This window comes from Phoca vitulina, unplaced genomic scaffold (assembly GCF_004348235.1).
Source record: "Phoca vitulina isolate PV1807 unplaced genomic scaffold, GSC_HSeal_1.0 scaffold20, whole genome shotgun sequence".
Taxonomy (NCBI): Eukaryota; Metazoa; Chordata; class Mammalia; order Carnivora; family Phocidae; genus Phoca; species Phoca vitulina.
In genome coordinates this window covers 39960004-39973099 of record NW_022589723.1, presented here as the reverse complement: position 1 = coordinate 39973099, position 13096 = coordinate 39960004, and the positions used below count along the sequence as shown (strand labels likewise).

Here is a 13096-nt window from a genome sequence, read left to right as displayed (position 1 = left end):
GCTGCTGCCATTGCTTCTCACTGCCACAAGGTGTCACTGTTGAGCGAAGGCCAGGTACAGCCCAGGCCTGATGCTCTCGCTCTCGGCCAGGTACCGGGATGCCTCAGCCCTGTGGAGGTGCTCCGTACTTGGACTCCCAAGGCCACAGTTCTTAGTGCTCTGCTCTTCCAGTTCCCATACTCTGCCACCACCCATTCTACCATACGGTCGTGGGAACACCACACCAGAGCCAGTTCTGGTGCCAACGTTGTAGAGACAGAACTGCGTTCTCCTCTCCCCAAGGATCCCTCATCCCAGATCCAGGAGCTTTTCTTTACATAACCTTCAACACAGAGAGCACCTGGAATTGGGCTTTCCATCCCTGAGCAGTGAGCCTGGCTGCCCCTGTGGCCCCAAGGTGTTCAGGGGATTCCCAGGTGCTCATTATTCCAGGGGTGAATCTTCTGGATGCCAAGGTGATTTTCTGGTGGATCTCCCCCATAGGAAAGTTGGGGAGAGTAAAAAATGCAGACTGAATCTCTAGGAAAGCATCATGCTATATGCCAGTTCTCTGATTCCCATCAGGAACCCCAGAGCCCATCTAGACCTGACTCAGAGATCACTTTGGTGAGTGTTTGGGGGATAAGTAGAGGTGGCAGGAAGGAGACAGTGGTGGCCTGAGAAGCCCCTGTCCCAGGACCTCCACTCTGGGCACTTTGCTGTGGCAGACCCGCTATGTTCTAACAGTAGAAGCAGAAGAACTCAAAGTGCTGCCCCCACTCCCATTCCTCCATCTTTCCCCAGGTCAGACTCACCCTGGGCCAGGAGGAGCTGAGGCTGCAGACCCCAGCTGAGACTCTGCTGAGCAACTCCGCCCTCCACACCGTGGAGCTGACCGTTTCAGACAGCGAGGCCTTGGTGTCCGTCGATGGGCTCCTGAACACCTCAGCCCCCATCCTGGGGGCTCCCCTGGAGGTCCCCTATGGGATCTTCCTGGGGGGCCCTGGGAGCCTTAGCCTGTCCTACCTGAAGGGAGCTAGCAGGCCCCTGAGGGGTTGTCTCCACGCTGCCACCCTCAATGGCCGCAACCTGCTGCGACCACTGACCCCAGGCGTGCACGAGGGCTGCGCTGAAGAGTTTTCTGCTGATGACAGTGTGGCCCTGGGCTTCTCTGGGCCCCACTCACTGGCTGCCTTCCCTGCCTGGAGCACTCGGGAGGAAGGCACCCTGGAGTTTATACTCACCACTCGGAGCCAACAGGCGCCCCTGGCCTTCCAGGCAGGGGGCCGGCATGGGGATTTCATCTACGTGGACATATTTGAGGGCCACCTGCGGGCTGTGGTGGAGAAGGGCCAGGGCACGGTATTGCTCCACAACAGCGTGCCCGTGGCCGATGGGCAACCCCATGAGGTCAGCGTCCACGTGGATGCTCACCAGCTGGAAATCTCCGTGGACCAGTACCCCACACGGACTTCCAACCGTGGGGTCTTCAGCTATCTGGACCCACGTGGCAGTCTCCTCCTGGGGGGGCTGGACACTGACTCCTCTCGCCATCTCCAGGAACACCGCCTGGGCCTGGCCCCGGGGGCCGTCAATGCCTCACTGCTGGGTTGCATGGAGGACCTCAGCATCAATGGCCAGAGGCAGGGACTCCGGGAAGCCTTGCTGACGCGCGGCATGGCGGCAGGCTGCAGGCTGGAGGAAGACGAGTATGAGGAGGACCCCTATGGCCCGTATGAAGCTTTCTCCACCTTGGCACCTGACGCTTGGCTGGCCGTGGAGCTGCCTGAGCCCTGCGTCCCTGAACCAGGGCTGCCTCCTATCTTTGCCAATTTCACCCAGCTGCTGACCGTCAGCCCACTGGTGGTGACCGAGGGTGGCACGGCCTGGCTCGAATGGCGGCACGTGCAGCCCACGCTGGACCTGAGCGAGGCCGAGCTGCGCAAATCTCAGGTGCTGTTCAGCGTGAGCCGCAGGGCACGCCACGGTGAGCTCGAGCTAGACATCCCCGGTGCCCAGGTACGGAAAATGTTCACCCTCCTGGACGTGGTGAACCGCAAGGCCCGCTTCGTCCACGATGGCTCTGAGGACACCTCCGACCAGGTGATGCTGGAGGTGTCCGTGACAGCCAGGGCGCCCGTGCCCTCCTGCCTTCGGAGGGGCCAAACTTACATCCTGCCCATCCAGATAAACCCCGTCAATGACCCACCCCGTATCATCTTCCCACACGGCAGCCTCATGGTGATCCTGGAGCACACACAGAAGCCACTGGGGCCCGACGTTTTCCAGGCTTACGACCCAGACTCTGCCTGCGAGGGCCTCACCTTCCAGCTCCTTGGCACCCCCACCGGCCACCCCGTGGAGCGCCGAGACCAGCCTGGGGAGCCAGCAACTGAGTTCTCCTGCCGGGAGCTGGAGGCAGGCAGCCTCGTCTATGTCCACCGAAGTGGGCCAGCCCAGGACCTGACGTTCCGGGTCAGCGACGGGCTGCAGGCCAGCCCTCCCGCCACACTGAAGGTGGTGGCTGTCCGGCCCACCATTCAGATCCGCCACAACACAGGGCTGCGCCTGGCCCAGGGCTCCGCTGCCCCTGTCTTGCCCGCCAACCTGTCAGTGGAGACCAACGCCGTGGGGCAGGATGTGAGCGTGCTGTTCCGAGTCACCGAGGCCCTGCAGTTCGGGGAGCTGCAGAAGCAGGGGGCAGGTGGGGCCGAGGGTGCCGAGTGGCGGGCCACACAGGCATTCCAGCAGCGGGATGTGGAGCAGGGCCGTGTGAGATACCTGAGCACTGACCCGCGGCATCGCACCGAGGACACCACGGAGAAGCTGGCCCTGGAGGTGCAGGTGGGCCAGGAGACCCTGAGCAATCTGTCCTTCCCAGTGACAATCCAGAGAGCCACAGTGCAGCTGCTGCGGCTAGAGCCGCTGCACACTCAGAACACCCAGCAGGAGGCGCTCACCACAGCCCACCTGGAGGCCACCCTGGAGGAGGAGGCAAGCCCCAGCCCCACCACCTTCCACTATGAGGTGGTCCAGGCCCCCAGGAAGGGCAATCTTCGGCTACAGGGCACACGGCTCTCTGACGGGCAGGGCTTCACCCAGGATGACCTGCAGGCCGGCCGGGTGACCTATGGGGCCACGGCCCGCACCTCAGAGACAGTCGAGGACAACTTCCGCTTCCGTGTCACAGCCCCGCCGCACTTCTCCCCACTCTACACCTTCCCCATCCACATTGGTGGTGACCCGGACGCTCCCGTCCTCACCAACATCCTCCTCTCGGTGCCGGAGGGTGGCGAGGGCACCCTCTCTGCTGACCACCTCTTCGTCAAGAGTCTCAACAGTGCCAACTACCTCTACGAGGTCATGGAGCGGCCCCGCCATGGGAGGCTGGTTTGGAGGGGGGCACAAGACAAGGCCACCGCGGTGACATCCTTCACCAACGAGGACCTGCTGCGGGGCCGGCTGGTCTACCAGCACGACAACTCCGAGACCACAGAAGACGATATCCCCTTTGTGGCGACCCGCCAGAGTGAGGGCAGCGGTGGCATGGCGTGGGAGGAGGTGCGGGGCGTCTTCCGCGTGGCCATCCAGCCCATAAACGACCATGCTCCCGTGCAGACCATCAGCCGCGTCTTCCACGTGGCCCGGGCTGGGCAGCGGCTGCTGACGACAGACGACGTGGCCTTCACTGATGCCGACTCCGGCTTTGCTGATGCTCAGCTGGTACTGACCCGCAAGGACCTCCTCTTTGGCAGTATCGTGGCCGTGGATGAGCCGACGCGGCCCATCTACCGCTTCACCCAGGAGGACCTCAGGAAGAGGCGAGTCCTGTTTGTGCACTCGGGGGCCGACCGCGGCTGGATCCAGCTGCAGGTGTCTGATGGGCAGCACCAGGCCACCGCGCTGCTCGAGGTGCAGGCCTCAGAGCCCTACCTCCACGTGGCCAATGGCTCCAGCCTTGTGGTCCCTCAAGGAGGCCAGGGCACCATCGACACCGCTGTGCTCCACCTGGACACCAACCTCGACATCCGCAGTGGGGATGAGGTCCGCTACCGTGTCACAGCCGGCCCACACTGGGGGCAGCTGCTCCGGGCCGGCCAGCCAGCCACGGCCTTCTCCCAACAGGACCTGCTGGACGGGGCCATTCTCTACAGCCACGACGGCAGCCTCAGCCCTCGGGACACCCTGGGCTTCTCTGTGGAGGCAGGGCCTGTGCACACAGACGCCACCCTGCAAGTGACCATTGCCCTAGAGGGGCCATTGGCCCCACTGCATCTGGTCCAGCATAAGAAGATCTACGTCTTCCAGGGGGAGGCGGCTGAGATCAGAAAGGATCAGCTGGAGGTAAAGGGCCGGGGGACGGGCAGAGGTGATAGGCCTGATGAAGGGGGCCCTTGTGGTGAGCCCTCCTGCCAGGTGTGCTTGGCTGTCTGGGGATGAGCCTGAGGTGACTGCCAGGTCAGGCGTCTGTCCGCGCCCTGGGTTTGCACCTGCACACGTGCACTGGGGCGTGCCTGAGAGTCTCTGGGGGCGTTTGCGCGTCTGCCCACGAGCTATGTGTGCCTCCACACGTCAGGTGCACACACGCACATGCTGTGCTGACCGTGCGGGTTCCTGGGCCCCACCCAGACTGAGGAATCTCTGAAGTGGAGCCCGAGAATCTGCATTCTAATAATAAGTTCCCTGGGAGATTTTCATGGGTACAGACTTTGAGGACCAGAGGCCTTGGAGACAGACTTGTTTGATCTCCAGGCTCCCGTGTCCTCAGCTCTTTTCCCAGACCCCAGGCCAGGCTCAGGACCTGGAGAGCTGCTGACCATCCAGGGACCTCACAGAGCAACCGCAGGCCTTCCAGCAGGCCTACTGACCCAGTGTGTGACCTCAGGCCAGTCCTTGCCCTCTCTGCCACACTGCCTATTTCTGAGCCCTTCTGAGTGGTTCCGGCTGTTCGGATTTGGGGGCAGACTGTGACTAAACATGTCTGGCATCAGAAAGGCTTTGCCCTGAAGGAGGCATCATTTGAGCCAGGCTTTGAAGAGTCTGGGGTTTCAGTGGCAGGGAATGAGGGAACAGTATTCCAGGCAGAGAGAACAGAATTCTGGAATACAGACAGTATTCCAGGCAAAGGCACCGGATCAGGAGTGTGAGTTGGGGGTGACGTGTGGCCTTCTGTAGCTGGCGCATCAGGTGAGGGAGCCCGCAGTGGCCCTTGGGCGGGACCTGGGTCTTCTCGCCCCGTAAAGCCTGTAGTGTGTGGCGCCCGTCCCTCTCAGAAGGGTGGCCCGCCCTCTGGTGGTGAAGAGTAGCAATAGCGGGGGCAGGGGCTCCCTCTGTGTATGTGCGCGTGCATGCGTGTTACAAGGGCGTGTTATGTGTGAGATGTACGTGTGTGTCTGTGTCCACACATCAGTGTGTGCTGATATTGCACTCTGTGTCACTGAATCTGGGGGCATGTGACGGGGTGGGGCCGGCACGAGGGTGCAGCCCCCACCCCCCACCCCCACGACCAGCTGCATGTCTGGGTGGTGTGTGTGTGAGCCTGAGAGCGCCTCTGTGCGTCTAAGCAAGCGGTGGTGTCTGCGGCCCTCCCCGGGAGACCGAGCCTGTTCTGGCCACCTAGGGACCATGACAGCCTCCCTCTGTGACCCTCCATTACCCAGGCAGCCCAGGAGGCAGTGGCTCCCGCTGACATTGTGTTCTCGGTGAAGACCCCCCCGCGGGCCGGCTACCTGGTGATGCTGTCCCACAGCGCCTCGGCGGCCGGGCCGCCCAGCTTGGACCCGGTGCAGAGCTTCTCTCAGGAGGCGGTGGATGCCGGCAGGGTCCTGTACCTGCACTCCCGCCCGGAGGCCTGGAGGGACGCCTTCTCCCTGGATGTGGCCTCAGGCCTGGGTGCGCCCCTGGAGGGTGTCCGCGTGGAGCTGGAGGTGCTGCCTGCCGCCATCCCCCTGCAGACGCAGAACTTCAGCGTCCCTGAGGGCGGCGCCCGCACGCTGGCCCCTCCACTGCTCCGAGTCACCGGGCCTTACTTCCCCGCGCTGCCAGGCCTGGAGCTGCAGGTGCTAGAGCCGCCCCAGCACGGGGCCCTGCGGAGAGAGGACGGTCCCCGAGACGGGACCCTCAGCGCTTTCTCCTGGAAAGAGGTACAGCTCTCAGGGAGGCCCTGGGCGTGCAGCCTGGCTCTGGGCGCAGGGCTGGGGGGAAGCCGTGGGCACTCCCCATCTGGGCGAGCCGCCCACAGGAGGCAGGGCGTTCCCACGGAGGGAAGGCCTCTGCTTTAGATCCCTTACGTCACTCCCTCCTCTCTGGGCAACTGGAAATGACTGTCCCATCTCCCTGACTCCTTCGGTCCTTCACTCTGGGAGAAATGGCTGTCCCCATTTCCACCTGCAGGAACGGAAGCTCTGAAGGAGTCAGGCTCCCCCCACACCCAAAGGCAGAGCAAGAAAGGTGCTCGGCTTGAGACTCACCCCGCTCTCGGGCCTGCTGGGGCCTGACCTTCAGCCTTGGGCCTGCCTGTAGGTGGAACAGCAGCTGATCCGCTATGTGCACGATGGGAGTGAGACGCTGACAGACAGCTTCGTCCTGGTGGCTAATGCCTCAGAGATGGACCGCCAGAGCCATCCTGTGGCCTTCACCGTCACCATCCTGCCCGTCAACGACCAACCCCCCATCCTCACCAAAAACACAGGCCTGAAGGTGAGAGCAGCCTGGGGTTACCTCCTACCTCTCTTCCCAAAGAGAGGCCCAGCACATAGCTTCCCCTCTCTGAGCCTCAGTTTCCTTCTCTGAAGGAAACATGCCTCACTAGGTTGTTGGGAAGAGAGAAGAGTTATTGCACTGAAAATAGAACACAGGTATGAGACTTTGTTATTGAAGACTTATAAGTGCAGCAGGCAGCCTTGTGAATGGCCATCCTTGGCCCTGCTGTTCCCTGGACTCGCCCTCAGCAGGAGGCTTTTTCTATGGCTCAGGACCAGAACTCTTGAAGAAAGTTCTTTCAAGCCCTTAAGGGTGGACTCCAGGTAGAGAGTGGTTAAGCTCCTCACTTGCACCCACAGCCGGTGAAGGCCACACCTTGGCTTCCCGAGCTCCTGCCCCTTACATCCCCACAGAACAGCAGTGCCCTCACTCAGCAGAGGTCAAAGCTGGGGCCCAGGCAGGTCACAACATTTCTCCACGATCACAGAGGTAGTTACTGGTGGAACAGAAAGGGCATGGCTTGACCAAGATCACACAACATAGTGGATGGGCAGGGCCTTGATGCCAGCTTCTAGGGTCAACAGGAGCCATGGAAGGATTCAGAAGAGAGCTGACTTGGGCTGTCTGTGATATGAGGCACTGGACACCTTCGATGGTAGAGGATGTAGAGGGAGCAGTGCAGCGGTGGGGAGGGCAGCAGAGTGGTGGGCAAACCGGCTAACGGCTGCCCTGGAACCACAGGCAGATGGTGCTGTGTGGCATCTTGGCCAGCAGGTGATGCTGTCCACCGTGTTTGTGCCAGGAGCCCGGCGCTCCACGCGGTGGCCCCCCTCCGGAGCTCGGCCTGGGGGTAGTCTGGGGCTGGGAGAAGGTGCCCTGGAATCCCAGAGGGCTCGGTTTTCCCTGTATGGGAGCCCCTCCCCGAGGCTGCCCAAGTTGCTGACCCAGCCAGAGTCAGGTAACAGGATCCCAGAAATGGGATCCTGCCCTGCTGGCAGGCGGGAGGCCGAGGGGGGCTGCTCTTCGCTCTGAGCATGGGGAGGGGCTGCCCACACCCCTCCCCCACCTGGTTGGGCCTCGGGACTGCACTGAAAACACCTGAACCCTCATGGCAATGCTGCTTCCATGCCAAGGGACAGGGGCCAACCCTCAGCCCCTCCAGCCTCTGTGCCTCCCATGCCCTCCCTCACCTGGAAGGGGAGCCCATTCATAAGCATCCTGGAGAGGCAAACTCACCATTCCCGGAGTGTGCCCAGCCCATGCCCAGACTCACTATGGAGGGTCTAAATGGAGACCCCTGCCCTGCCAGTGAGACAGAGCCACTCAATGATAGCGGCACAGTCAGTAGGGGCTGGGGCGGGGGGAGTTCTCTGAAGGGAGAGAACTTGGTGAGGGTAAGAGCTGGGGGCTTCCTGACGTCGGGGACATGAGCTGGCCTTGCAGGACAAGCAGGATTAGGGCGGAGAGAAGGGAGCCTGGGCCCTGGGGTGACAGAGGAAGGTGAATGGGGTGGAGGGCCCTTTGTGAGGGGGAGGCCAGCATGGCCCGGGCCTGAGCTGCAGTGTGATGGTGATGGCCTCAGGGCCAGGGAGGAGCAAGGTGGGAGAGCGTGCTGGGGACAGAAACTTCACAGGCCTGTGTCCCCAGATGTGGGAGGGGGCCACGGTGCCCTTCCTTCCAGAGGCCCTTAGGGGCACAGACAGCGACTCAGGACCGGAGGACCTGGTCTACACCATCGAGCAGCCCAGCAACGGGCGGGTGGTGCTGCGGGCGGCGCCAGGCACCGAGGTCCACAGCTTCACCCAGGCCCAGCTAGACGGCGGGCTCGTGCTGTTCTCGCACAGAGGTGGGTACTCAGAGGTGCGGTGCCCTGAGGATAGGGAGCCACCATGGGCCAGCGAGACCCAACTCCACCCCCATCTGCAGGCGCCCTGGACGGTGGCTTCCGCTTCAGCCTCTCCGATGGGGAGCACACTTCCCCCGGACACTTCTTCCGAGTGACGGCCCAGAAGCAGCTGCTTCTCTCCCTGGAGGGCAGCCGGACGCTGACCGTGTGCCCAGGTGGGTCTGCCGAGCACGGCATGCCTTGTAGGCCAGGTGACACGCCAGGGTCACGCTGCTTCGCCAGCAGTCGCAGACCTCGCCCTGGCTCCTGGTCCAAGGCCAACAGGCCCCTTCTGCCTCTCACAGGGTCGGTCCAGCCGCTCAGCAGCCAGAGCCTGAGAGCCAGCTCCAGTGCAGGCACCGACCCCCGACACCTGCTCTTCCATGTGGTGCAGGGCCCCCGGCTGGGCCGGCTGTTCCATGCCCAGCAGGGCAGCACTGGGGAGGCCCTGGTGAGCTTCACTCAAGCCGAGGTAAGGGCCCAGCTCTCTATAGCCACCACGTAGACTCCATTCATCCCCGGGTGGCCCACTCTGCCTGTGGACGTGGACACCGCTCCCACATCGTGGGTAGCAGACACTCCCTGGCCCCACCATGGCCCAGGCTGTGCCTGCCTTGCCCTGCGGGAGCCACCAGTCCAGTAGGCAGAGGGTGCGAGAGATCCCGGCCCAGAGCAGGGATAGGGTCCTGGGGCATGGCTTCCAGAAGCCGCAGGTGGACCTTAGGAGCTGGAGAGGGTGCTCTGAGTCAGGGACACTAGGATACCCCCGTGGCTAGTGAGGGGCCGTACTTGGTTCAGGGGTGGAATTTGACATGAAGGCAGCTGTTGGGCTTGTGAGAGATGTGAGCCTAGGGCTCAGGTCAGAAGCCTGCAAGAAGTTGAGCGGATCCTGGGAGCAGATGAGTGGACAGAAGGCAGCCGAAGAGGTTGAAGTAGAAGTGAAGCTGCCATCTCTCTTCAGGGCCTAGCTGTCCAGAGCATGCCAGAGGCCACCGGTTAAACACTAGAACTCTTAGCCATGGGAAGAGGTATACTGCTAGGTTGCTGGGAGCCTCTGCACCCACTGTGCAGGGGTGGGGGCGCGGGGGGGCGGGCAGCCATCGCTAAAATCAACACCCCTTCCAAGTGCAGGAGGTACTTACTGTGAGTGCCTGGCAGCCTTGGCTCTCTCCAAAGGTAGCGCAGGTGGGGAACTTTCAGGCATCAGTGAAAGAGGTGGCTCTAACAAGGGGTACACGGCAAAAGGTCTCACGTCGGCATCCCCCCGGGCCCAGGTTTTCTGTTCTCATGAACCCCTGGCTTCTGCCCAGGTCTCCTTCCCACAATAAGAGATTCAGGAGGGTGGCGGCTGCAGCAGCTAAGCACCCTGAGTCCCTGGGAGCCACTGTCATCGGATGCCCAGGAAGGGGGAGGGAAGAGGACCAGGCCCTCAGGGTCCCGCCCCCACCCACAGTGCTTTCCCCACACCCCAGCAATACGTGGGATGAACGTGAATGGCCACCAGGGGGGCAGGATGGCAGTGCCACCCTGGGAAGCTGGGAAGAGGCTTCGTGGCAGAGACTTTGTCCTGGCTTTGGGGCAGGGGCAGGGCAGGACTGGGTCGTGTCTTGACAGCACCATTGTCCTGCAATACTGAGTTGGGTGGGGCAGGGATCAGGTGTCCCGTTTTGCAGACAAGGAAACTGAGGCTTCCTGAGATCGGGTGACTATTCAGAGCACACGGCTAGTAAGAGGCAAAACCAGGATTATGGCTTCTGACTGCTAGTCCAAGATTTCTCTCACCAGAGGACAGCGCTTGCTCCCAGAGCTCAGAGACCCCTCCCCATCTTGCCTGTGATTTGCCTCACCCCCAATCAGACACCTCCCATCCACAGAAGTTCCTGCAGGCATCCATCCTCCCACCCCACTCCTGGGGGTCTCCACTTCCTGCCACCCTTCAGCCTGGGCCAGAGGTTACAGCTGACAGTCCCTGCGGGCCACATCTGGCCCACAGATGTGTTTTATTTGGCCTACACAAGGCATTTAATATTTTTAAATTAATGGTCAACATATAACCTTTGGGGGATTTTACACATAGACACACACACAGACACACACACACACAAAAGCCTGATTTCCAGTTTCTTTTTTTTTTTTTAAGATTTTATTTATTCATTTGAGAGAATGAGTGCAAGTAGGGGGGAGGAGCAGAGGGAGAAGCAGACTCCCCGCTGATCAGGGAGCCCAACATGGGGCTCGATCCCAGGACCCTGGGATCATGACCTGAGCTGCAGGCAGATGCTTAACCATCTGAGCCACCCAGGCGCCTGTGATTTCCAGTTTTTTAAAAGGCTCTGTTCCCTCCTACAGCAATCAGCTGAGGAGTAGCCACCCCTTTCACCCAGGCTCTGCTCCCCCTTTAGAACCAAGGTGATCCCCCTTCAGCATGTGGGTGGCTCCCCTGTTAGATGGGGAACTGCTCACCAGGTCATCACTACCCTGCGGTCCTAGAGTCTCCCACACGCTGGGACCCTGGGTTCCATCTCAGTATTGCGCAAGCCCTGTTTTTCTGAGAAGAAGAAATAGATAAGCCACGAGGACACATTTGGATTAGCAGGGGGAGGGAGCATAAGTGAGGAATATCCCCAGGTGTTTACCAGGCATACAGCCCTGGAGAACAGCAGGGATTGTGGCAGTGGGTAGGAGGCGAGGTCGCAGGGTAAGGGGTCAGAGTGGGATCTTTGTGGTCAAAGGAGGAGTCGCTGTACTATCTGAGCAAGAAGGACAGTAACCTTACTTACATTTTAAAAGTCTCACTCTGGCTTCAATGTTAAGAACAACTGTAGGGGAGGGATCAGGGGCCAAAGCTGGGACACAGGAGGCCATGGCAATAATCCAGGCCAGAAGTGATGGCATGGGAGAGAGGGAGGAGTCAGGGATGACTCCAGGGGTTTGGGCCCGAGCCACTGCAAGAACAGAGCTGCCATCACGTGAAGCGGAAGGACTAGCAGGGGTACACAGGTCAGGAGTGGGTCTGCTGCAGGCCACCTTTGAGCCGGCCCTTAGACATCCACACCGAGCTGCCGGAAAGCAAGTGGAAATGTGAGTCTGGAGTTCGGCAGAGAGCAGTCTGGGATGGAGATAGAAGTAAGGGGGTCATCTGCAGAGCTGACCTAGGAGGACACGTGGGATGTGCCTGTAGATGGAGAAGACTCTAAAGGCCAAGCTATAGACATTGGAGAGAAGAGGGGGGAGAACGGAGTCTGTGAAGGAGCAATTAACGAGGCAGGAGGAAAACATGAGAGTGGGACACGCTGGAAGCCAGCGGATGGTAGAGGAAGGAATGCACAATTATGTCCAATGCTGCCAAGCAGGTGAGTAACACGAGGCCCATGAACCCACCATTGGATCTAACAATGCAGACGCTGTGGGCACCTTTGGGTGAGAACAGGAGGAAAGGCCTGGGTAGACTGCACTCAGGACAGCATGCGGGACATTATAGACTATTCTTTTTGGAGTTTTGCTGTAATGGAGAGCAAAATGGAGGAGAGGGGTGACAAATTTGGTGGAAAAAGTGAAGTCACGAGTCTTTTCTTTAAGAGGGAAGAAAGGGGGCGCCTGGCAGGCGTGGTCGGTTAAGCATCTGAGTCAGTTTCGGCTCAGGTCACGATCTCAGGGTCATGATCTCAGGGTTGTGATCTCAGGGTCGTGGGATCGAGCCCTGCGTTGGGCTCTGTGCTTAGCGCAGAGCTTGCTGGAGTTTCTCTCTCTGCCCCTCTCCCCTGCACGCGCACAGGCTCTTGCTCTCTCTCTCTCTCAAAAAATAAATAAATACATCTTTAAAAGAAAAAAAAATGGAAGTGGAAGAGAGAATAACATGGTTGAGTAATGATGGGAATGTTCCCTTTTGGGGGGAAATTGTTGCCATAGGAGAAAGAAGGAAGATGGTAAACTGGTGTCTTCAGTGGGGAAGAGGGGCAGGGACCCAGGGCAGAAGCGGAAGGACCAGCTGTTGACAGAAGCGATAGAATACTGCTTTCCCTGGGGGCTCAGAGAGGTGAGGTGATTTGCCTGAGGTGGCAGAGCCCAGATAAGGCATCGGGCTCCAGGGCCAGTCTCCTCACTGCCACATGACTGCCCATGTGACCCACTGGTAAGGGAGAGCAGGGGTTACAGACATGGGCCGGGGAGAGCCAGGAGAGCCGAGAGTGAGGCTGGGCACGGAGGGCTCATCAAGGAGCCTGGAAGGGGCTCCCGGGCGCCACGGGCTCAACCTGCCTCTCATCCCAAAATGGGGTGCCCCCACAGGTGTATGCTGGGAATGTTCTATATGAGCACGCGATGCCTCCTGAGCCCTTCTGGGAGGTCCACGATACCCTGCAGCTCCAGCTGTCGTCACCCCCTGCCCCCGATGTGGCCACCACCCTTGTTGTGGCTGTGTCTTTTGAGGCTGCCTGTCCCCGGCACCCCAGCCGCCTCTGGAGGAACCAAGGTGAACCGCATGATGGGCTGGCACAGTTGGGGGGACCCTGGGCGGGTCCAGAGAGGAGG

At 60.6% G+C, this 13096-nt stretch overlaps 2 protein-coding genes across 2 annotated transcripts in view; one reads left to right on the top strand and one right to left on the bottom strand.

The window, feature by feature from the left end:
* The window catches only part of SNX33 (sorting nexin 33), a 62370-nt gene that overhangs the window by 21839 nt on the left and 27435 nt on the right, over window positions 1-13096 (bottom strand). The window contains exon 2 of the mRNA XM_032417200.1: window positions 9709-9787. Within this exon, the coding sequence (XP_032273091.1) occupies window positions 9709-9787 (79 nt within the window). The remainder of the gene's footprint in view (window positions 1-9708; window positions 9788-13096) is intronic.
* Window positions 1-13096, top strand: part of CSPG4 (chondroitin sulfate proteoglycan 4) — a 38719-nt gene that overhangs the window by 19367 nt on the left and 6256 nt on the right. The window contains exons 3-9 of the mRNA XM_032417197.1: window positions 784-4323; window positions 5640-6122; window positions 6502-6678; window positions 8329-8527; window positions 8608-8742; window positions 8872-9038; window positions 12854-13037. Coding sequence (XP_032273088.1) covers window positions 784-4323; window positions 5640-6122; window positions 6502-6678; window positions 8329-8527; window positions 8608-8742; window positions 8872-9038; window positions 12854-13037 — 4885 coding nt within the window. The remainder of the gene's footprint in view (window positions 1-783; window positions 4324-5639; window positions 6123-6501; window positions 6679-8328; window positions 8528-8607; window positions 8743-8871; window positions 9039-12853; window positions 13038-13096) is intronic.